Source organism: Prionailurus viverrinus, chromosome D2 (genome assembly GCF_022837055.1).
Source record: "Prionailurus viverrinus isolate Anna chromosome D2, UM_Priviv_1.0, whole genome shotgun sequence".
Classification (NCBI taxonomy): Eukaryota; Metazoa; Chordata; class Mammalia; order Carnivora; family Felidae; genus Prionailurus; species Prionailurus viverrinus.
Window position 1 is genome coordinate 7,978,536 of NC_062571.1, and position 26,080 is coordinate 8,004,615.

Sequence of the window (26,080 nt, forward strand, 5' to 3'; positions counted from 1 at the left end):
GAGGGATGCAGATATCTTCTTGAGAGTTTTTGTTTTCTTTGGATGAATACTCGGAAGTGGAATTGCTGGATCACATGGTAGTTCTATTTGTGAGTTTTGGAGGAAACTCCTTACTGTTTTCCATGTCGTTGCACCAACTTACGTTCCCACCCACAGTGCCTCGCCAACACTTGTTATTATTCGGCTTTTTGGTAATAGACATGCTAACGAGCGTGAGATGATACTTCATTGTGGTTTTGAAAAATCGTATTTTTTTTAACGTTTATTTATTTTTGAGACAGAGAGAGACAGAGCATGAACGGGAGAGGGTCAGAGAGAGGGAGACACAGAATCGGAAGCAGGCTCCAGGCTCTGAGCCATCAGCCCAGAGCCCGACACGGGGCTCGAACTCACAGACCGCGAGATCGTGACCTGAGTCGAAGTCGGAAGCTTAACCGACTGAGCCACCCAGGCACCCTTTCATTGTGGTTTTGAATTGCATCTCACTTTTTTCTTTGAGCAATATGCATGACATTCTGTTTCTACAATTTATATTATTATGTTCTCTACTGATAGGCATTTAGGTCATTCCCAATCTTCCCCATTATAAACAGTGTTGTAGTGAACATTCTTGTCCATATGGTTTTAGACACATTCGTGATTACAGCTGAGTTAAAATCTAAATGTAGAATAGAAGGGTTAAATTTTCAGGAATATTGCCAGCTTCCTCTTGAAAGACCGCGCAAAAGCTTATACTCCTACAAACTGCATTTAAGTGTCTGTTTCACCCAACTTTGCCATCATTATGAATTATCAGACTTTGTTTGATAGGTGTTATAACATGATAGTTTTAATTTACATTTCATTAATTATAATGTAATTGAAAATATCTGCAAATGTTTTTAAGTTGTAGAGTTTTAGGCCACTTTTCTCTCCGGGAAAGCTTTTTCATGTGCTAAACCAATAGTTAATGGTTTGTTGGGTTTTTTTCTTACTGATTTATAAAAGCTGGCTAGACATTAAAAAATTTTTTTGTGTTTATTTTTGACACAGAGAGAGAGAGAGAGAGAGAGAGAGAGACAGAGACAGAGACAGAGCATGAGCAGGGGAGGGGTAGAGAGAGAGGGAGACACAGAATCTGAAACAGGCTCCAGGCTCTGAGCTGTCAGCACAGAGCCCGACGTGGGGCTCGAACTCACAGACCGCGAGATCATGACCTGAGCCGAAGTCGGACGCTCAACCGACGGAGCCACCCAGGCGTCCCTAGAAGCTAGCTAGACATTAAAGGAATTAATCTTTTGTCATAAAAACTACAGCCGTATTATGGAGGTTAACATATGTTTTTGGACTTTTTAAAATAGCTAATAAAAGCTTGCCAAATTTGTTAGAGCAATTATGTGAAAGACTGATCACGTAAATGATCGTACTAATTTGATCCACTTGAAATTATCGTTAACCTATCTGCGAAGTGGGTTGTTAGATCTTACCTGTAAAATACGAGGGGGTTGAATGAGACAGTCACTAGAATTCTTTTCAAATCATGATACTAATTTTCCTTTTTGTTGTTAAATCCTTGCAGCCAAAGATATTGTACCCTCCAACACATTGTTAATTTATCAAGACCTACCTAAGTCATTTCAATTAGGTAATATCTCAGCAAAAAAGCAAAAGCTTCCCTGAGATTATACACACACACACACACACACACACACACACACACACACTACTTTAGTTATGGCAGCACTCTGAGTAGATGGTGGCAGCTTTTAAATCCACATAATTACCCCAAATCAATAAATATTTATGGAGTGGCTGTTATAAACACTATCCGAAACGCCACAATGAGTTCGAATGCATGTCACATTGAGGATGAATCTAGAAGAATCAAATGTGTACACAACACACACACAACCTTGGGCTCTCAAAATGAGTTGACAAAAGCCTTAAACATGCGATATACTAAGAATGGGATCTTATGTCAGACAATTAGAAGACATTTTTATCAATTCAGGTTTACTCAGCACGACTGGAAAACCGAGTGGGAAATGTTCTGAAAGGAATCAAGTCAAGCATTGCGACGCCGATATCCACGTGTCCCAGTTTATTGCCCAACAGAATATAATCCAACCCAAGCCTTTCTCTAGTTTGCGTGAAATTAGCACAAAATACAAGTATGAAGAAAGTGTAATAGTTTAACCATGCACGGGTCATTCTTCTGTTTCAGGCAAGACCAAAATGCTGTTGCTATTAACAGTGGCCAGTTTGATATCTGCGCTTGGAACCACACATGGTTTCTTGGGAAAATTACACCCGACAAACCCTGAAGTGACTATGAATATTGTAAGTCACTGGGGGGCGGGGGGTAGGGAACCTATAGAACGAGGAGCTACCACCGTGACTTAGAATCACGGTGAGGTGAAGCCTTGACATGACCGATCAAGAGTAACTAACCATATCTGCTTACCAGATGCGTTTAAAAAGTCAACTAAAACTTAAAGCTGTGTTTTTCCTCCCCAGAGTCAGATGATCTCCTTCTGGAAATACCCAAATGAAGAGTATGAAGTTGTGACTGAGGATGGTTACGTCCTTGGGATCAACAGAATCCCTTATGGAAGGAAAAATTCAGAGAATAAAGGTATAACCCTGCCTCCCTCCCTTTTTCTCCCTTCCTCTTTCCCTCACACTTTTCTTCCTTTCATTCTTTCCTCCCCTCCTTCCTCCTTTCATTTCCTCCTAAGGACTTAATGAGTCTTGCTTGTTCTGGAAATGTAACAGTGATGAAACTTTACCTCCGGTCTTCAAAGAGATCACCATCAAGTCAATGAGATAGATACATGGACAGATGGTTACAATAATATGTGACACGTGCTAGACATGTACAGAGAATATTAAACTAGACGTTCTGGCAAAGGTGCCTAACTGGGCTAGCAGAAGTCAAGAAAAACTTGCTCTGGAAACAATAATTAAGCTGAGTCCCGGAGATCAAGAAAAGTTAGCCAGAATGTGCGAGATGATTTGAGGCTCATTTCCTGAACAGATAAAGGTCATCTTTTTGGCTATCGCTGCCAAAAATTTATCTTTTTTCTCATTGCAAGAAAACGGTGAAGCACAAAAAAGAGTAAAGTTCAGCAAGATCACCTATCACTTTACCACTCACAATCCACTTAAATTAACAACATGCTGAATTTCCTCAGAATGTAAGTTTTTCAATGGCTTTTGAGATAGAATTGGCATCCAATAAACGGCACATATTTAAAGTGCACAATTCGATGTGGCTTGTCACTTGAGTAACTGTCACCGTGATTAAGATAGTATATTCAAATGGTCAACTCAGTCAAGCAAACGTATTGCATTCTTGTCCTACGAAAGCCTAGTTCTGTCTTCGTGTTTATCTGAGAACAAGGGATGAGTTTATAAAGCTTGAATACACTTTTCTCCCTTAGGCCGGAGACCCGTTGTGTTTTTGCAGCACGGTTTGCTCGCGTCAGCCACAAACTGGATTTCCAACCTTCCCAACAACAGCCTGGCCTTCCTTCTGGCCGATGCTGGTTATGACGTGTGGCTGGGGAACAGCAGGGGGAACACCTGGGCCAGGAAAAACCTATACTACTCGCCAGACTCAGTTGAATTCTGGGCTTTCAGGTAAAGAAAAGGGACAATTAAAAATAAATACTGAGTTTAGAAAGCGTGGGTGGTCGCGTGCGTCTGTATTCCAACCCAGACCTATTGTTTTTTAAATTTTTAAGTGTTTATTTATTTTTTGAGAGACAGAGGGAGGGAGAGAGAGACAGAGCATGAGTAGGGGAGGGGCAGAGAGGGAGAGGGAGACACAGAGTCCGAAGCAGGCTCCAGGCTCCGAGCCGTCAGCACAGAGTCTGACATGGGTCTTGAACCCACGAACCTCGAGATCATGACCCGAGCCAAAGTTGGACCCTGAGCCGACTGAGCCACCCAGGCGCCCCCGACCCAGTCCTATTTTAACCTGTTATCCTCCAAGTGGGATAAAAGCAAGTCATTCGTATCCTAATCCCTTTTTGGTTTCTTCCATACACCTCCCCGCAAGGGTAGCTTTCCCCCCACACTTTCTATAGATCTCAGCACCATTATTCGCAGATTCCCTGAATACGCTTTTCCAAATGGAATGAGCAAAGCCACCTGAAACAAGAACACTCACTGCCCTCGTCAGATTCCCAAAGGAGCATCCGCAGAGATTCGGGAGGATGTTAAAACTCAGTGGGAGATTCAAGAACCTGGGAGATTCAAGGCTGAGGCGGGGGAGGGAGAGAGGAAAGATCGGGGACACTGTGGAAAGATTTGCACAGGTTTCCGATCTCCGGCCCTCTAGGGCCTCGTCCCTGGAAATTGCAGATAAAAGGGGAACCAGCAGAGATTTCTGTGATGATGCTGAGGCACAGAAGTGCTCTGAGGGTTCCAGGGCCTGAGAGGAAGCCCGTGACTCCTGAGTGATGAGGAAGAGAGACAGGATGGGAGATGACAGATGCTGAAGAGGGCCGGGTCAGGCCAGCTACAAGGGTCACGCTGAGGGCCTGGGAACTCGTCTGAGTGTAATGAGAAGCCACCAGAAAGTCTCCACCAACGGAGTGGCATAATCTCCGTTTGCATTTCCTTTTCTTTTTTATTTTATCTTATTTTATTAATTTTAACGTTTATTTATTTTTGAGACAGAGAGAGACAAAGCATGAACGGGGGAGGGGCAGAGAGAGAGGGAGACACAGAATCTGAAACAGGCTCCAGGCTCTGAGCGGTCAGCACAGAGCCTGACGCGGGGCTCGAACTCACGGACCGTGAGATCATGACCTGAGCCGAAGTCGGACGCTTAACCGACCGAGCCACCCAAGCGCCCCTCCTTTTCTTTTTTAAATGTTTATTTTTGAGAGAGAGAGAGAGAGAGAGAGAGGATGAGCAGGGTCCGGGGGCAGAGAGAGAGGGAGACACAGAATCCCAAGCAGGCTCCAGGCTCCCAGCTGTCAGCACAGAGCCCTAAGTGGGGCTCAAACTCATGAACCACGGGATCATGACCTGAGCCGAAGTGGGACGCTTAACCGACTGAGCCACCCAGGCGCCCCTCCCCGTCTGCATTTTCAAAAGCTCACTCTGGCTCATCCGTGGAGGGTAAAATAGAGGAAGATACGATTCACCTGATCAGGCACTGGAACACTGCATACGAAGGATTATTGAATCTGACTTTCATTTTTAGGTATAGGAATAATCCCCATCTGCAGATGCTACCTTGTTTGGATTAAACTGCAGCTGCAACGCTGTGCCTCAGAAATGATGTCATCTGTTTATAAGAAGCCGCCCCTCCAAAGCACCTAATGCTAATGGTCTATCAGCATTAGCTAATGGTCGATCAGCAGCAATGCTTAGAGAACCTGGTTTTCTGTTTCTCTAAGAGAGGCTTAGCTATAAATATGCTCGACTCTTAGAAATTATAGCAAGGAAATGCATGTCGTTTTATTTTTATTCTTTTTCTTGCAGCTTTGACGAAATGGCTAAATACGACCTTCCAGCCACAATTGACTTCATTTTAAAGAAAACTGGACAGGATCAGCTCCGCTACGTTGGCCATTCCCAGGGCACCACGATTGGTAGGTAAAAGGGTTCTTATAGACCTCCTTCCAGCAGTGGGGCAGGCATATTGGCCATTTGCTGATCGTTTTCCATTCATTCTATGATGTAATGGCCGCAACGACCCAGTGACGTGGGGACAATTATTATTCCTATCGTATATATGGGGAAGCAAAACAGGAGGGTAAATCATTTGTGCACACGTAACACAGGTGCAGCACAGAGGGTGACTCAGATACTAGCTCGGGCCAAGCCCACGCTCAGAGACATGGCTTCGCACGGCCTCTGGATTGACCTTACTCCATCCATTCAACCGCATTTATGGAGCACCAGCCATGTGTCCTAAGAATACGGCAATAAACGAAGTACATTAAAATTTCCATCTTTGTACTGCATATACTCTAGTGGGGAGGCAGAGAAGGTGACAAAGATCAAAAAGTAAAACAGGAGTGCCTGAGTGGCTCAGTAGGTTCAGCGTCAGACTCTTGACTTCCGCTCAGGTCATCATCTCCCGGTTTGTGAGTCTGAGCCCCCACGACGGGCTCCGTGATGACAGCATGGAGCCTGCTTGGGATGATTCTCTCTCTCTCCCTCTCTCTTTGCCCCTCCCCTGCTCGTGCTCTCTCTGAAAACAAATAAACTTAAAAAAAAATTCTTTTTAAGAGAGTAGGTAGGTAATAGTAATGTTACGGGAAACAAATAAATCGGGAAAGCCTCTCAGGGAGCATCAGAGGGGATTCGGCGAGTTCAGAGAAAACCACCAGCACTCTCAGAGTAAAGGCACGAAGGAGGTCAGGGTCTGAGCCGTGTGTATACCTGAAAGACTGATGTTCCGGGAGGAAAGGAGGACAAGAGCAAAGGCTCTGAGGCTGCAGCGTGTTCAAGGAACGGCAACGAGGCAAGGCATGGTGTAGCTGAACCAGATAGAGAGACAGCGAGAGACGAGATGGAGGGGTGGGATGTGGTTTGAGGAGTGCAGACTGTTCAGGGCTTTTTAATGTTTATTTATTTTTGAAGCGGGGAAGGGGCAGAGAGAGGGAGACACAGGATCCGAAGCAGGCTCCAGGCTCCGAGCTTTCAGCACAGAGCCTGACGCGGGGCTCGCACTCACGCACTGTGAGATCGTGACCTGAGCAGAAGCTGGACTCCTAACCGACGGAGCCACCCAGGCGCCCCAGGGCTTTCTGACTGTTGCCCGGATTTCAGCTTTTACTCTGAGTGAACAGGGAAACCACAGAGTTTTGAAGAGAGGAGTTCTAGCATCTGACCTCAGGATCCTCAACAGGATGGGAAGGTACAGGGTCCTGTGAACAGGATCCCTCCAGCTGCTGATGGAGAACTGGGTCAGGGAACCCAGCTAGAGGACGCTTAGAGTAACCCACCCGCCTGAGACTTGACAGTGACCTGGCTGAGGGTAGGGAGCTGTGGTGCACGGTTAGTTTCCAGATATTTTCTGGAGGGGCAACGTACAGGACTTGCCTCCACAGTGGATATGGGCTGTGAGAGAAAGAGAGGAGTCAAGAATGACACCGGGATTTGTGACCTGAGCACCTGGAGTCATGGAGACACCCAAACCCCGATGGCAAAGGCTGTGAGAAGGGCCGATATGGCACCAGGGAACAGGGGCTGCATTCTCTAGCTGCTGACTCTTAGATACCTGTCGGAGATTTCAGTGCAGGGCCAAGCAGTCGAGTAATGATACAAACCTGGGGTTCAGGGGAGAGGACTGGACTGAAAACACAAAATGTACATGAGACAGGATGCAAAGGAGTGAGGTCAGACAGGAAAGAGGAGGTGTCCCCCGACTAAGGCCTGGGCCGCTCTTAACCTGGAAGATGAGAGAGAACCAGACAATGATCCTGGGAAGTGATGGTGACAATAGCCCGGAGGGAAGCCAGGAGTGCCTGGTGTTCTGGAAGTCAAGAGGAGAATGTGTTTTAAGGAGAAGGTGGTCAACCGTGGAAGAGGCTGTTGAGGAGTCAGGTGAAATGAAGTCTGAGAAGGGACCGTTGCACTTGGCAGCAGGAGAGGTGACCTTCCTAAGAGCAACCTCAGAGGAGTGGCTGGGATGTGAGCATCTAGTGAGTTCAAGAGCGCATGAGAGACCGCCAGACAGGGAAGGGAAAGGGTGGAAGCGAAAGGGGGTGGAATAACAGTGTGTTTTTACGCTAGTCCCCACTCTCGGCTGATGGCCTGAGCCCGTGCCATGATTCGAAGCGATCGCAACGTCCGTGTCTAGACACAGATGCAAGGGAGTCGATGAAGTTGGCGGTGCTCTCTTTCGACCGCTTGCTCTCCTACAGCACGGATCTCCCCTAGAGAATTTGAGACGGAGAAAGAGGTCTGAAGAAGAGCTTCCGGGTGTCCTTTGTCATTGTGGCATACGGCGTGTTTCCAAGGAGATGAGGATTCGTATTCGGGGCGTGTACATAAACACTGCTTGAGCAAAGGCCAGAAAGGCGGGCATAGCAGGGGAAGAAGCTGGGACGTGATGCAGTCCCCAAAAAGTCCTCAGCGCACTCTGTCTGGGATGGCTTTTCAGAGTCTTTGAGCGAGACGAGGTGGCTGGGCCTTTTTACCCACCTGTTGGCCAGCCATTCAATGCAGGCTGCCCTGGGAAGAGATTCTGTTGAATTCTTTGAGAACCCTGGATTGTCTTGAGCAAAAGCCAAATGAGAGAGGAGCCGCTGGGGTTGAATAAATGCCTCAGACGTGTAAGGAATCCAGGCAGGGCAGCACAGCATCAGACCCACACGGCCCATAATCAACTCACACTCCTCTGTCAAAGAGTGGCAGGTGCTCTAGATTACCAAAACTTCACCCCTTTAGTCCCAAAACCACACAAAAATCCCATCATTTGGAGGGAAATCTGCCTTTGACTCATGACACACTTCTGCCTTTTTTTAAATGTTTTATTTCTTTTTGAGTGGGGGGGAATGAGTGGGGGAGGGGCAGAGAGACAGGAGGACAGAGGATGCAAAGCAGGTGCTGCACTGACAGCAAAAAGCCCGATGAGGGGCTCAAACTCACGAACCATGAGATCATGGCCTGAGCTGAAGTCAGATGCTCAACCAGCTGAGCCATCCAGGCGCCCCTATGCTGCTGCTTTTTTTAAATAGTACACACCGAACAGAGTTTAACCTTTTCTCGATGACCTTGGGTCATAAAATTATTGCCTTGAGATACACTGCAACAGTGTCCTTAGGATTTGTTGAGATAGGACTGACACTAAATAACTCCCAGTGACCACTCTTTGGAGTCAACTGAATTAAATGGGATCATTCTTCTTTCTTACGAATGGATATCTTATCATTGCTGTCACCCCACTCCTATTCTTCTGGAAGGTGTTTCTAATCTTCTGTGTCCTGGGAAGTTAGATAAGCACCCTTGTTAGAATTGCGCGTAAAATAGGATTGTTCATTTTGAGCCAGCAAGTGCATTCTGAGACGTCACCTGTCTTGACAGTGTGGGGACCTACTGATACCCACGCGGGTTCTTCACGTGTGATTCTTGCTTTCTCTGGGTGATATGCTGGTTGTAATCTGCAGAGTTAGGCAATCAAGTGAAGAATCCCGTAATAAATGTAGTCTTCTTGAAAGACCATTCTTCCTCAAGCAAAATTAGGCTGTATATTACATAGGTGACGTTAAGTGTCTACATTTGAAACTTTTTTTTTTTTCAGGCTATTCTTGTGTCTAAAAAAACCCCATTATTAACTGTGGGGAGAGGTTATCCTATGTAGTTTGACTGTATAGAATTTAGCTCAATAACTATTTGGTCACATCCTAGTCTACCAATATGCTACTGTTCATAAAATCAGTTAATTACAGACAGGAGCTGAGTATATTTACCGTGTGTAGACGTTTGAATTATCTTGGCCACTCACTTGTCCAGCATTTACGATATGCCTCGTGTCCTGGTAAATACCTTCTATAATTCACCTCACTTGGTTCCTAAAAAACCTAATGAAGCACTCATTATTATCCCCATATTTCAGATGAGAAAACTGAGGCTCTTAGTTTTAGGTGACTCCTCCAAGGTCACAAAGCCAGTAAACCACAGAACTGGGATTCAAATCCTGTTTGGTCAGATTTCAAACCTGTGCTTTTAATCTTCCCATTTACATACCCTACTCATCTGCAATGCTAATGATCTCCCTGAGATGACATGAATTTGAACTCATCAAAATCCATACGTTGTATACATCGCTCTTGTCACCATTTGATTAACCTAAAGTTAGCCTATTTTCGAAAGTCAGATAAAAGAATTTATTATGACTTGAAAAGTTCTAGCCTCATGTTCCCAGACAGTCTATGAGAAGAAAACGAATCTATGAAAATCTGATCGCTCTGAGCAAGCAGAGATGGTCAGTGTCTCAGGTCGTCGCTCTTAGTAAATGGCACTTGGAGTAAATCCAGAATAATGTCACGCTTGTAACACACGTGCACACACACGCGTGGACCTTCTTCGCCGATTCCTTGTTCTATTTCAGGTTTTATTGCCTTCTCTACCAATCCCAAGCTGGCTAAGAAAATAAAAACTTTTTATGCGCTGGCTCCTGTGGCCACTGTCAAGTACACGAAGACCCTGTTAAACAAGCTCATGCTTCTTCCGTCGTTCCTCTTCAAGGTATGTGATTCTCTTTAATTGAATCTAAGATAACAAATCGCCCCTGGGTTTCAGAGTGATGCAGACAGAACAAAATCCCCTGGAGTGGTTCCTTCCCAATCAACGTTTTCACCCAGGAGTGGGGAGGGACGCATGCGCGTTTTATTCCTTGTGCGCAGGCGTGGTTTATTCCTTGTGCGCGCGTGTGTATTATTTCTCGGCTAGCGCCGACCGCAGTTGAGTCCCGGTTGAGCTGCTGAGATCCCCGTTTGTTTCTGCATGTCCCGTTACTTTCCAAGGGTTAGCAACTCCGGGAGTGTGGGTGCTCCCTCACAGACGTCCGGTTTCCTTCAACCTGTGTGAAAGCCGCGATTCCACACCAGGGAGGGGAAGGGGAAATAAGAACAAAACCACACAGTCAAAAGAAGAAGCGTAAACTACCCATCGCGGAGAAAACCAGGAAGAGGAAGGGTAGAAAACAAAGGGAAGGGGAGGGAAAAGGAAGAAGAGCGGAAGAAGGCAACGCTTGGCGAGGCCAGGACCTTGAGGCCCTTCATCAAATGCCCTTGGCTTTCCAACGCTCTTCCTAAGAGTTTCCTCCTTTAGTGGGGTTCCGGAGGACTGGAGCATGGGTCGCAATAAACCGGAAGTGCCTTGTATAGGCGCCTACAGGGGAGGGAATTCGTAATCTTTGTTCTTCCTACACTTAATCCCCTCCTTCTCCCCCCTGCAAAAACCAACGCTCACATACGCAGACACAACATCCTTTAGAACAGTTTTACATCAGGCTGTAAAAAGTCAAGATGCTATTTCCTCCTGCGGTTTTGTACTATTCATTTGTTTTCACTCCGAACGAACGTGTGTGTGTCGCAAGCCTAAGAGACTTTACCTCCAAACTACGTCTGTAAAGCTTCTATTCAGAATGTGAAAAATCGTAATGACCTTGAGTATAATTACTGGCTGCGTTGATGCAGACATTTATTACCTCCTTGTGCTCTGAGGCCCTGATAGGCGATGTGGACAGATGGTTTTAAAATAATAATAAAAAGCACTAGACCTTAAGTCAGGGGCTTGAGGCTTGGGTCAGGATTCTAGCTATAATCCGGTTCTACTTAGTACAAGCCCCTGACTCTTTATTAGCCTCCTGTTTCCTCATGCAGCCTTCTTCTTTCCTCAAGAAGACTTGAAGCAAATCTTTCAATTGTCTTTCAACCCATGCAGTCCTGGCTTCGTTGTCTTTCCAAAGGCTTTGCTGAAAATATGGCTGAGTCACCATTTCCGCTCCTGATCTTTTCATGTTTTATTGCTGAAATCACGTATCTCGGCACTTAATTATGACATTCTGCCACATTGTTTTATGATCTTATTTCATAACGCTTAGTAGCCCAACTAGACTATAATTCTTTGTGTCTTATACTTCTCAGCAGCCAGTACATTTCTCGGTGGAACCATAAATACTCAGTATGGAGCATCGGCCCTATCCCCTCCACAACTATGTTGTGGGAATAAAGTGAGAAAAAGTTTTCAAGATTCCTAAAACAACATAAGATGAAAATCCCATCAGCCTAGTCACACCTATACCAGGAAACAAGACAAATTAATGCGTCCTTTCTGCAGCTTAATTTTTGGAAACTTCTAACGATGCTTTTGTTTTTCAGATAATATTCGGGAACAAAATATTCTACCCACACCACTTTTTTGATCAATTTCTTGCCACTGAAGTGTGCTCCCGCGAGATGGTGGACCTCCTCTGTAGCAACACCTTATTTATCATTTGTGGATTTGACACTAGTAACTTGAATATGGTTTGTATGCATTGACATTTCTTTTTTTTTTTTTTTTTTTTTTTGCATTGACATTTCTATTCTGAAGATTTTGAGCAACACTTTGATGACTTGTCCTACCATCACTTAGAAATGATCGTTCAGGGGTGCCTGGGGGGCTCAGTCGGTTATGCGTCCAACTTTGGCTCAGGTCATGATCTCGCGGTCTGTGGGTTCGAGCCTCGTGTCGGGCTCTGTGCTGACAGCTCAGAACCTGATGCCTGCTTTGGATTCTGTGTTTCCTTCTCTCTCTCTGCCCCCCTCCCCCCCCCCCGCCCTGCTTGCGCTCTGTCTCTCCCGCTCTCTTAACAATAAACATTACACAAAAAAATTTTTTTTTAAAGAAATGATCGTTGAAACAGCCAGGAATAGCTTCAGAACTGTGTCCCGGCCATGTAGCTCAGCCCAAGGGAAGTCACACCGTTGCTCCCAGTTTTGTTCCCTTCAGCTCCCTGCTGTCACCCAAGGGCCCCCTAAAGTAAACAGCAGGTAGAAAAAATAGTAGATGGTGAGCACTACTCACTTTTGACCACCTGAATAATTGGCATCATCTTTAAATTCTGTGAGGGGAGGCATTGAGCCGTATGCTTTGGCAGCCTTCTCTGTAGGAAAACAATGTCTAGGCATTGAATAAATGTTCTTTATAAATATTCTTTTTTTTTTATTTTTTTTTCAACGTTTATTTATTTTTGGGACAGAGAGAGACAGAGCATGAACGGGGGAGGGTCAGAGAGAGAGGGAGACACAGAATCGGAAACAGGCTCCAGGCTCTGAGCCATCAGCCCAGAGCCCGACACGGGGCTCGAACTCACGGACCGCGAGATCGTGACCTGGCTGAAGCCGGACGCTTAACCGACTGCGCCACCCAGGCATTTATAAATATTCTTAATGCTAGGGCACCTGGGTGGCTCAGGGGGTTGAGCGTCTGACTCTTGATTTCCATTCAGGTCATGATACAACAGTTCATGGGATCGAGCCCCATGTTGGGGATCAATAAATAAACTTTAACAACAACAACAAAAAACTCATTTCAGAGAAATTATGTTAGCGCTCGTCCACACTCTTTATCTGCTATTTCACTTGCTTTGCCTTGGGTAGGGGTTTTAAAGTTTATTTATTTTGAGACAGAGAGAGAGAGAGAGAGAGAGAGAGAGCATGAGTGGGGAAAGGGCAGAGAGAGAGGGAAAGAGAGAATCCAATGCGGGCTCGAACTCATGAACCGTGAGATCATGACCTGACTGAAATCAACAGTCCAACACTTAACTGACTGAGCCAACCATGTGCCCCGGATTGGGGTTTTAAGACTGCAAAATGCAGAATCAAAAGTAGTTAAGAGTATGGAGTCAAACTAAGAGGCTAAATTCAAATCCTGTTTTTGGAGCTGACTTACACTCATCTTCTTGGTTTGCTTTTCCACAGAATGTACCATTGTGGAGATTAAATGAACTAATATGTGGAAGACATACAGAACATAGTTCAAAGCACATCACTCATAGCAATAGCACGTTTTGCTAGTGATGCTATTATATATCGACAATTATCCTCACTCAAAATTGTCAGTTTAGTTACATACCCTTGAGCACCTAAAAAAAAAAAACCAAAAACACCAAGTGCACTGATAAGACGATATAATTCTACCTACAGGTACCTACTCACTAAACAATGTTTATTGGAGGCACTACTAAGGGTTGTAGCTATTGGGAACACAATGGTGAAAAGACAGATATGTTCCCTCCGTCATGGAAATCAAGGACATTTTCTGAATGTTAGTCAGAATCTGTAGATATTTTAAAATATATACGAACAAAGGGAACTTTCCTTAGTTCCTATTTTTGACGGTAAATACAAGTCTCATCCTTCTCCCTTGGAAGGGAGTCACTCTCTTTGGCTCTGGGAACGTCTGCCATTTTGTATGTGGAGCTCAACAGAGTAGTCTACCTTTACCACACCAAGAAAAGGCAGACCAAATTACTGGGTTCCATCCATAAAAGCCTTATGAGAAAAATAATAATAAAATAGATACATGAGGAAGCAATTAGAGAGTTCATCCTCTGCATGAAAATTATGTGAAGAGATACTTCCTTCCCCTATGAAGATGGTCAATTTGTTTGATCCTATCCATGGTCTTCGATACAGTGGAATTAAGACCCACTATGAACTAATCTATGCAAGATGAGATGGGGATTTCAGTTTGTTGTCTGGGGTCTGACCAAGGACACTGATAAGACAGCAGGATGGCATAGAGATTATAAATGTACCATATATGTATACTGACTATCACATATATGGCGTATACATACATACGTCTAGATATATATACATATATAGGTCTGTAGAGCAAGAGGCTTGTGTATGGACGTTACATTTACTGCACTCTGGCACCAGGTAGGGAAGAATGAAGAGCTGAGACGTTAGAGAGCTAGATTAAAGTCCCTGGCTCCACCCTGATACAAACCATGTGACATTGGCCATTTCTCGAAACTTCTTGGGAAGTCTTCTCATGGAGTAGCCGCTGACCAAACAAACTGGCTCCTGCAATTGCCCCTTGCAAACTCTAGACTGGCATACAGCCGTGTTGCTCCTATCTTTCGGGTAAACCCTGCCCTTAAACACCTGACCTGGATCAGAACAATTTCAGTCTTAGGCTATTTTTAAGAAACCAAATATACATCGGTGTCTGTGTGTCTGTGTTTGCTTTCTAGAGTCGCTTGGATGTGTATCTGTCACATAATCCAGCAGGAACGTCGGTTCAAAACGTCCTCCACTGGTCCCAGGTATCATTTCCCAAATACTATTAAAACTTCTGTTGTGTGCCTGAACCCCTGGCACTTTACCCAAAGCACATTCATTTTTATTTTTTAGTGTTTATTTTTATTTTTGAGACAGAGAGACAGAGCATGAGCACAGGAGGGGCAGAGAGAAGGGGAGACACAGAATCCCAAGCAGGCTCCAGGCTCTGAGCTGTCAGCACAGAGCTTGATGGGTCTCAAACCCACGAGCCACGAGATCATGACCTGAGCCGAAGTCGGACGCTTAACCAACTGAGCCACCCAGACGCCCCCCTAAAGCACGCTCTTAAGATAGTTTGTCAAATGCTCCTGGCAGGGAATTTTTCTGCCATGTAGCTAGTTGCTGATAATAGCTATCAATCCATGTGAATGGAAATCCTCTGAAAACAATCACTTTTGGGAGCAAAGAAATGAATGATTTTTAGGACGTGGCATGCAAGAAAAAAATATTTCAAGCAAAGCTACATTTGAATTTGCATAGATATCTTGTCCTAGATGATGAACAGTCTTGGTTTTTTGGAGGGAGAAGAATGTTTTTCAACAACTGTTTACATTGGAAGTAAACTTCGTAGAAAGCTTTGATTTTCACACAGTGAGGAGAGTTTTTATTTCTTTGTATTCTTAATTCCTCTCCATTAGGCTGTCAAGTCTGGGAAATTCCAAGCTTTTGACTGGGGAAGTCCGGTTCAGAACATGATTCACTTTCATCAGGTAAGCTTCTTGAAGTTAAAATTATTCACATTTTGAAAGACAAAGATATAAAAGGTTTGAGATGACATTACAATAATCACGCATACACTTTCCAAAGGAGTGTTAGTGCCCAGACTCATCCTTAAGGAAATGAGAAAGTGGACGATAATTTCCTTAGAATCCTGTCATCAGACCAGACATCGCGCCGTGAACTCCTGCTCCAGTGACTGTACTCAGGGTACCGCACCACCACGTGCGAGGAACGTTCTAGAACGCATCACCCCTCACCCTCTTGCACAGACTTGCCCTGGATCCTACACCCCAGCGCACAGTTCCCTCCTTCTGGAAATGCAATTCTCTGATACGACAAGCCAATAATTGGAACGGCTTGCGAGATAAAGCTGAAATCTCTGGTCTTCTTACACAACACCCTTTCCTTTGTCGAAAGCCAGAGAAGTGATTCCACCACCCAGATGTGGAATGAGACAATGTCTTCCAGCCCTCAGCGCAGGGTGCACCCTCAGACCACCACTGGCCCGATTCGAACAGGAGAGCCACCCTGCAGTTTTGGTAATCCTCTCCCCTTCCTTCTGACCCCACCCCACATTTTCCACCCAAGTATTGGTGGGGAGCCTCCCGGTTTCCATCTGCTTCCATGACTCAATGTTTAGAAGGGATTTCTATCTCTTCACCACAGTGTCGTATGTGTAGAGAAGATGCCTCCTGCTTTTGTGCCATTTTCGATGTCTTTAAAGAGGGTTTTCTCACAACACCATCAGATCAAGCATTGTTGAGATGCCTTTTCCCCGACCATCACCTCCACAAGGCCCCACAACACAGACTTGCTTTGCATCTACCTTTCTACTGGGCTGTACCTACCATCAGTCCCAGGCACCCATCTGGGAGGACCTGGAACACCAAGTCCCAAGCGCACCCTCCCCCCCCAGCCAAGCCCGAAATAGCACAGGATGGTCTTCCGCTGAGGCAGTGACACTAATTTAAGAGCCAGAAGCCAGCATCTAATAAACCCTTTGAACAGTGGAACATGAATAAAGGAAAGTAGGTTTATTATTATGGATATTCTCTATACTACTCTTTCCCTCACTATAATAAAGTGTTAAAATACTGTGAACAATTCTATATGATTCGTTATTTTGCTATGACAAGTTGGCTATTCTGTAAGGTGAGAATATAGAAAAATTTAGTATATTGGATGGTATTCTTGAGAACATGCTCGGAAAAAGCCAACAAAATTCTCTGTTGATAGTGGTGAAATTGGTAATGGTTTGCTTATTTCCTTGTCCTGCTTTATTAACCTTTTTAAAATGTGTGTGTAAATGGTGATTTTCTAGAAATGCAAATGGGGCTGATGATAGCTTTTATCACAATTTGATCCAATATTTAGAAAAATCAGGTAAGTATTCAACAAATACAACCCCTTCACTGAACTGACTGACCTACCCACTGACCCTACTGATACATCAATACAAAGCCAAAATAAATGACTCAAGACATTTCAAGATCATATTTTAGAGGGTCTGGGTAGAAACAGTCAATTACAGTTAGAATCCAGTCGAATCCACTTCCTTTTGCTTGGGTAGAAATCTAAATTTTTAATTTGTAAGAATTGTTATCCAAAGCCTTGCTATTCAAGGCCATGGTCCAGGACCAACAGTGTCAGCATCACCTAGGAATGCAGAATCCTGGCCCTTCCCCCAGATCAGAATCTTCATATTAACAACATCCACAGGTGATTTACAGGCCTGTTAGAGTTTAAGAAGCACTGACCTAAAACATATTGCATCTACTTTGCGCTGTGGATAAGGGTGACTTTCTCTGAGCAATGACTGTTAAGAATCTTCTTAAAAAACTAGGTCATGCCATTTGCAAAACATGGATGAAACTTGAGGGCTTGATACTAAGTCAACTAAGTCAGACAGAGGAGCATACGTAGTGTATAATCTCACTTCCATGTGGGATCTGAAAACAAAAACAGCAGCTGAGTTCATAGATACCGAGAACAGTTGGTAGTTGGCAGAGGTGAGGGGTACAGGGTTGGTAAAATGGCTGACGGTGGTCAAAAGGTACAAACTCCCAGTTCATACAACAAGTAAGTCCTGAGGGTGTCACGTACAGCATGGTGACTGTAATGAACAATACCGTATGGCGTGTTTGAAAGTTGCCAAGAAAGTAGATCTTGAAAGTTCTCATCACAAGAAAATAAATGGCGACTATGTGTGGTGGTGGACATTAACTACACTTATTGTGGCAATCATTTCATGATATGTGCATATTTTAAATCATTATGTTGTACACCTGAAATTAATATAATGTTCTAAGTCAATTATACTTCAATAAAATATCTAGGTCGGCTAATGTTACACACATATATATATATGTATATATATATATATATATATATATATACATATATATATGTATGTGTGTGTGCGTATATATATACACATATACACACACACGTATGTTATATATTAAATAATATATAAATATATTATTATATATTAAATATGTAAATATATATTAATCTAGCCAAGGAATAAGTATTTAAAGTGCAGCTACCTACAAAACTGAGATTCTTTCTGTCTTGCATTTTAGCCCACACCCCCCTACTACAACCTGACGGACATGCATGTCCCAATTGCGGTGTGGAATGGTGGCAATGACTTGTTGGCAGACCCTGAAGATGTGGACCTTCTGCTTTCCAAACTCCCCAATCTCATTTACCACAGGAAGATTCCTCCTTACAATCACTTGGACTTTATCTGGGCCATGGATGCCCCTCAAGTAATTTACAATGAAATCGTTTCTATGATGGGAGAAGATAATAAGTAGTTCTAGATTTAAAGAATTATCCGTTTATTTTTCCAAAATTAATTTCTTCTCTCACATATGGTTCTCTATAATGCTTTGGGATACAGTGATTCTTCCCGTAATTTTGACTTTAGAAATATATTCGCATCAATAATCTTTCCGTTTATTGTTTTGGATTTAAAATAATTTTAAGGGGCACCTGGGTGGCTCAGTCGGTTAATCGTCAGACTCTTGATTTCAGCTTGAGGTCACGATCTCACCGTTCATTAGTTCAAGTCCTGCATCAGGCTCTACGCTGACAGTGCAGAGCCTGCTTGGGATGTTCTCTCTCTCTGCCTCTCCCCTCCTCTCTCTCTCTCTCTCTCTCTCAAAATAAATAAAGGAAAAAATAAACAAATAAAATAATTTAAAAAAATTTTTGTGCTTAACATGGGGTGCAGAAACTCTTGAAAGAACAGATTCCTGGAGAGGCGAAACGTCTTTTCCGGCCTTCCCATTCCATGCATCTGCTAGACCCAACCTAGAACATGAGACATGAGTGGTGAGTGTTGCCAACAGACAGTCCTGGGATGGAACACTGATGCCCCCCCTGCGTGCATGAGATCGAGTACCCGTGTGCATTGCCTTCTATGGCCTACGACCGCTGCAGCCCATTCTCTCCCTCTCTGCTGCATATCACGTGCTGTTTTGTGTATTTACCTCCATGAAATGGCAAAGCAAGCTATAAGCTCAATCAAAGGCATCTCACTCTCACTTCCTAGACAGAAGAGACCAACGGGTAGCCCTGTTTCTGGAAGTTGGGGACGAAATGTGTTCTCTATCCCTTCTGCTCTTCTATCCCACATCCCTGGACCTTGACCACAAAATGTGCAACAACCAACCACAAGATTTTTCACGTCACTGCCGCCATCCTGGCAAACACGGGATCCAGAAGCACGCCCATCCACCCACCCCCCCAATAAAATGTCTCCTCCAAACGTCCAAGATCTCCAGTAAGCACGGTCTCACCTGGGAAATTCTACCAACCCAGTGATATTGTGACCTCGTATTTTATACAATGAAGCTTTTTGGGTCATGCCTAGCATGCTATGGTCGGGCTTAATGGGCAAAAAATACATAGGAGATCAAGACTATCTGGTACCCACGTTGTGTATAGAACATAGTGGGTATTCACAAAATGCTGTTAATGTTTCGTTACACTGTGAGGTCCCTCAACCTTTGCTAGAAAGCCCGAAGCTTTCTTGTTCATTTTATCCCCTGTATTTTTAAAGTGGAAACAAGAAATTGCTCAAAGAAGATCACGTAAAAGCCTTGATTTCAATATTTCAGTGAACTTTGTCGGCGGCCTTCAATAAACTGACATGAGCGTCTCAGTGCCTAGTGACTAATGTTCATGGTGGCGTCGCTGGTTAAGGAGTCAGATGCTTCATCAACTCTGCCTTCTCAAGAGAAGAACGATCATTAAAGCGAACTCCCGTTTCTTTTAGTCCGCATTTAGCAAACGTGGACAACTTTGGTTTTAGTTGTTGAACCCAAGTAGGTATATAGTTTATAGAAATAAATTTATTTCTACTAATATCTCTCATTCCTAAATCTGAACGGTCAACATCCCAGCTGACCTTCAAGGATTTATTTCACTAGTTACTACCTAGTTCCCACAGTAGTTTGAAGCAAATTTGAGACATTATATATTTCACCAATGAGTATTTCAGGATGTATTTCTGGAAGATAAGGTCTCTTTTTATTTCTTAATTTTTTAAATGTTTATTTATTTTTGAGAGACAGAGAGAGAGAGCACGGGGGAGGGGCAGAAAGAGGGAGACAGAATTCGAAGCAGGCTCTGTGCTGATGGCAGAGAGCGGGATACGGAGTTCGAACTCCCCAACTGTGAGATCATGACCTGAGCCGAAGTCGGATGCTTAACGCACTGAGCCACCCAGGCGCCCCTGACAAGGTCTCTTTTTAAACGTAACAATACTATTACCACATCCAAAAATTCCTTAATATCGTTAAACATCCAGCGTCTCTTCAAATTTCCAATTGTCTCAAAAATGTCAAATTTTTTTATAGTTTGCTTGAATCAGGATCCAAATAAGCTCCTCGCCTTTTTATTGGTTGATCTGCCTCTTATCTCATTAGGTCTACGGGTCATCTGTCCCATTTCTTTTTATTTCTTTACATTTTTTGGTTGTTGTTGTTAGAGAAACTGTCTTTTGCTTGTAGTTTCATACCAATGAGATTTTTGCTGATCATATTTAGTAGTATTATTTAACATGTTCCTCTCCCCTTCTCATGTCCCGTAAGTCAGGAATTCTTAACCCCAACACGACTGACATTCTATTTGCCAGATAATTTTGCCCAGATAAGCCTGGGCTTTATAGGTTTTTGCAGCATCCCTGGTCTTTACCCACCAGATGTCAGTAAAACACGCACCCGAAGTGGTGACAGTTACCAAGTCTCCAGATGTTGTCAAATACCCCCTTAAGGGAAAAACTGTCCCCCCTCCCTGCCAAGAACCATTCTTGCGGGGGGCGCGTGGGTGGCTCAGTCGGTTAAGCATCCGACTCTTGTTTCCGGCTCAGGTCATGATCTCGCGCTTCCTGGGTTCGAGCCCCCATCGGGCTCTGTGCTGGCGGGATGGAGCCTACTTGGGATTCTGTCTCCCTCTCTCTCTGCCCTTCCCTTGCTCTCTCTCTCTTTCTCTCTCTCAAAAATAAATAAACATTTAAAAATTCTTTTAAAAAAGAACAATTCTTGTAAATTATAACCTTGGTCACATTAAGATCTGTTTTAGAAAAACTACTTCAGAGACCGAGGATCATAATGAAAAACTGCTCATCTTTTAGGAGGTCAGGAACCATTTCTTTTCAGTCCCCAGATTCAACCGTTCACTAGGGGCTAAGGAGTGGAGATGGTCTAAGTGAATCAATTTTTTTTTTCATTTATTAGCTTGGATACTTCCATAGGAGAGAATTTTCTTCCTGTATTACTTGGCTACCACAAAATATATGCTTCTTTCCCTTTTTCAATTTCCAAAATTAATTTTCCTTCTTTTAGTATCATAATAAATTCATGGTCCTTTGCATATTCGATGTGTTTCAATTCAATGCAATTTTTATCCTTAGTGATATTAAAATCATTCCCTTTTATTGCTTGTGAGAGCCTCTATGAATGGTCCCATCGTCCTTTTGACCTCACCCATCATCTTGTGTATTTGCCTCCCCTGCTCTGGAATCAATTATTTCCCTAAGAAGTCCTGGCTCCTTTGAAGACGTCATATTCTAGGGGCACCTGAGTGGCTCCATGGGTTGAGCGTCCAACTTTTGATTTCAGCTCAAGTCATGATCCCAGGGTTCTGGAATTGAGCCCCACATTGGGCTCCGCACTGAGTGTGGGGCCTGCATGGGATTTTCTCTCTCTCCTTCTCCCTAGCTCATGCTCACTCTCTCTCTAAAATAAAAAAAGATATATTTTTTTAAATTTAAAAAATCATATTCTAGGGGCACCTGGGTGGCTCAGTCGGTTAAGCGGTCGACTTCGGCTCAGGTCACGATCTCACGGTCCGTGAGTTCGAGCCCCGCGTCGGGCTGTGTGCTGACAGCTCAGAGCCTGGAGCCTGTTTCAGATTCTGTGTCTCCCTCTCTCTCTACCCCTCCCCCGATCATGCTCTCTCTCTCTCTCTCTGTGTCAAAAATAATAAACATAAAAAAAATTTTTTTAAATCATATTCTAGTAGTGAGGGTGATCGTTGCTATTGGGTTGGTCATTGTCTTTGGGCCTTTAAGACAAAATACATCAGGCGTTCATATTCATTTTTCTGTCAAGTTTTTAAAACTATCAGCTCTTCATCTCCTTCTCCACCATGATATCTGTGAACACACAGTGCTCGAACGGTTGCAGTAGTATCTCAAATGGCCTTCCTTTCTCTAGTCTCCACGCTTAATATTCCAAACTGATCCCTAACATCCTCTCCATCTTCAACTTCCTAAATTCAAATTCCTCAATTTACCATCCCAACTCCTCCTAAATCTAAAGTTCCTTATCTATTCTAGCTCTTTGGCAACTACTTTATCGAGTAGCCTCCCTTCCAGTCCAATCATCTCTTCCTCATGTCGCAAATATACCTCTTAACTTGCACCTTCACATTGTTGTTCCCAGCCCCCTCCAGAATTCTTTCTAATTTATTTGGGGGTTGCCAGTAGGTTTCCATGTTCTGTGCCTAACTCGCATTGAAGACCAATACCCATGAACAGAGAAGTGTGTTGTAATTTAAAACTCACCAGAAATAACGTGACTCTGAATTGTGAACATCATGGTGCTTTGAAATTAAAAGAGATCTGAAGCAACTACCGGCTTTAATCCCAGCATTTTCCCAGGGAGGATATGAAAGTTCACAGAGGTTGAGTCCCAAGACTGGAATCCACATATCCTAGTGCAAGTAATCTTCTCTGTTTGCCTCACAAAGCTGACATAGCTATCTCTGTCATGTTGCCCAGATTAAATGTGTCTAGAGTTATCTGAGGGAAGAAATGCTGAGGATTTTGTGACGCATTATTCAGGGTCGTCCTGCACGTCTGAGTGCCTAGGCTCCAGACACATTTCTGGTGAGAAAATCGCTGGGTGAATGTAAGAACGTGCAAGAAGGCAGAACTAGCTGGATAGATGATAGATTGAAAACGAAGAAGTGGAAGCAAGAAAAAAGTCAAGAGAGCAAGATATTGCAGGGATGGCACGGGATCTGCACCTCCCGATGTGCACCTCCTCTGTTTCAGTTGGGCATTGTCCTAGCCCAACTCGGAGGTTATAAAAGCCACATACACTCTAAGCTAACAGGGGAAAGCGTTCAAGGCATACACATCAGAGGCCACTCTAGAATTTTCTTTTGAAAGCAGCACTCAAAAAAACAAAGCGAGATGTGGACAAGATGAGCTACTTAAATAACCCACCCTAAGAAGTTGGTTTTCAGACAGGTTGCTGGTGATAGCAGTGAGTGCAAAAAACATCATCGAGGACATTCAATTAAAGCTAAATAAACTGTAAAACATTTCAAGGCCTCGTAAGAAGGCGATGTCATAACAAGGTCTACAGTGAGTGAGGATACATGGGAACCTAAAACTGAATGGATTCTAGTCAATTTGCAGGTAGAGAAGAATATATACGTTGTCAAGAAAGCAGCAGGACAAAACTGTCGTAAACATGAATGAGGAAGTCAACGCGACCTGGGTTCGAGTGCAGATCGTTGATTCATTTTGCGGAAAAAGGAGTTATCTTTCTGAGACTCAGTTTTCTCCAGTGGAAAGAATGAAAGCATTGACTTCACAGAGCTGTTGTGAGGTTTTCCATATTCACTCATTGAACAAATAAATATCCATTGCGTGGTTTCTCTATGCCAGACTTTTAATATAAGCAGTAACACCCAATCAATATCACCCATTATTATTTTTATACCTCCACGACACTCTCTGTTAAGGTCATCTTTCTTTGCTCTTATATTCCAGGTAATCCTCTCACAGTAACTTAGCTTCAGGACAGAATAACCACTAAGTGAGAAGTTGTGAGAGCAGCCAATGTAAGTGTCTCTTCTACTCCGCAGGAGGTCATTTCTCTGCACGTAAAGCAATTGATATTCTGGCTCTTCGGGTCTTTTCTGTGATTTTGGTTAGCATAAATCAGTTCCTCAAAGCCTCATTATCTTTAAGTAAACTAATGAAGTCACAGTAATAAAAGCAGGAAGCCCAAGTTTATACACACTTATGGAGACCAGTTAGACACAATCTTAGGAACCAGCTGGCCCCCGTCTGATTATTTCATTTTAATAATTATACAGTTTAGGGGCGCCTGGGTGGCGCAGTCGGTTAAGCGTCCGACTTCAGCCAGGTCACGATCTCGCGGTCCGTGAGTTCGAGCCCCGAGTTGGGCTCTGGGCTGATGGCTCAGAGCCTGGAGCCTGTTTCCGATTCTGTGTCTCCCTCTCTCTCTGCCCCTCCCCCGTTCATGCTCTGTCTCTCTCTGTCCCAAAAATAAATAAACGTTGAAAAAAAAATTTAAAAAAAAATAATAATTATACAGTTTACATTCCTTACTGAATGATACCTCTCTGAATTTTAACCACCTGGTATAATTATTTCAAGATGGATTTCCAAGACTGAAAAGCATTGGGAAAATGTTTTCCTCTTCCTGTGTTCATTTGGTTGGCCTGCTCATTCTTCCCAGCTTCTCGTCTATCGTATATCCCTATATTGTTCAATTTGTGTCACTGTAGCAAGGTCAGTCCCTATGAAGTGCCGAGGTACAATATGCCTGTGGAGAATCAAGTGACTCTGTTTGTGAATCCTTATCTCCTTATCATAAATGTATTAGCTCAACTTATGAAACACGGAAGAATATATACTCATTGTATGTGTGTCTAAAAATATATCTCTAAGCATAAATATATATATTTACAAATACCTGAGCTCTTGTATTTACAAATACGTGTTGTATATTTTATATGTGTATAAATATACTTGTGTACATAACAATCTTTGTATAATATACATATACTTATAAAATTATATATATATTCATACACACATATACTACTTAGAATGTGTGTGCACAGACACAGGCACACAGTCAGAAAAAGAATCACTTGGGTGCACCTGAGTGCCTCAGTCAGTTGAGTGGCCGACTTCAGCTCAGGTCATGATCTCATGGCTCATGAGTTCGAGCCCCACATTGGTCTCTCTTCTGTCAGCATGGAGCCTGTTCTGGATCCTCTGTCCTCCTCTCTCTGCCCCTCCCCTGCTTGAGCTGTCTCAAAAATAAATAAATATTTTTTAAAAAGCTATAAAAAAGAAAAAGAATTACTTTCCCTTGAATATTCTGCCAAAAAACTTTAATTATCTAAGCATTAATATATCCTTTCTGGTGACCTAAAGATTCTGTTTTACATCTTCATTTTGAAGCATCTCATCACAAAATGTGGCTGAACTTATCAAAACAAGCCAAAATGGATCTACTAGATTCAATTTTTTAAAAAGTTTCTGGTTCAGGGCACCTGGGTGGCTCAGTCAGTTAAGTATCCGACTCTTGGTTTCAGCTCAGGTCATGACCTTGTAGTGAGTTTGAGTCCCGAGTCAGGCTCTGTGCTCACAGCACAGAGTCTGCTTGGGATTCTCTCTCTCTCTTTCTCCTTCTCTCTCTCTGCCACTCGCCCCATCTCAAAATAAATAAACTTTAAGAAAAAGTTTTAAAAATTCAAAAAAATCTACTTCTTGTTCTATTATACCCGTTCTGCTTGTAGAAAATACTTATATTCATTTAATAAGCTTAAATTACATACAATATGTTGATATTCATTTAATAAATATTGACATTCAATAAATAATTATTTTATTGGAACGCCCAAGCTTGGAACGCCTGGGTGGCTCAGTCAGTTAAGCATTGGACTCTTGATTTCAACTCAGGTCATGATCTATTGGTTCCCGAGATCAAGCCCTGAGTCAGGCTTTGCACTGACTGCGTGGAGCCTGCTTAGGATTCTCTCTCTCTCTCTCTCTCTCTCTCTCTCTCTCACTCTGCCACTCCTCTCAAAATAAATATATAAAACATTAAAAAATGTTTAAAAAATTATTACAAAACTTGACATGACACTATTCTAGGTGCAGGAACAAAGGACAAACCTGTTGGCCTCATAGAACTTACATTTTAGTGGTAAAGGTTGATAATAAGATATAAACAGACATAGATTATGGTATCGGGTAATAATAATCACTGATAATAAAGATA

At 43.2% G+C, this 26,080-nt stretch overlaps 1 protein-coding gene across 2 annotated transcripts; it reads left to right on the top strand.

Annotated features, from left to right (window-relative positions):
• Nucleotides 1–2,196: 2,196 nt before the first annotated feature.
• LIPF (lipase F, gastric type) lies at nt 2,197–18,331 on the top strand. Of its 2 annotated transcripts, none has more exons than XM_047825792.1 (9): nt 2,197–2,319; nt 2,497–2,614; nt 3,423–3,621; nt 5,479–5,588; nt 10,061–10,197; nt 11,835–11,981; nt 14,702–14,773; nt 15,428–15,499; nt 18,095–18,331. In XM_047825792.1, exons 1-9 carry the CDS (start codon nt 2,215–2,217, stop codon nt 18,329–18,331), a joined length of 1,197 nt encoding a protein of 398 aa, XP_047681748.1. In that variant the 5' UTR covers nt 2,197–2,214. The 2 variants fall into 2 exon arrangements, with proteins under 2 accessions (XP_047681748.1, XP_047681749.1); XM_047825793.1 differs by having other exon boundaries at nt 2,497–2,611; nt 3,519–3,621.
• The last annotated feature ends 7,749 nt before the right edge of the window (nt 18,332–26,080 follow it).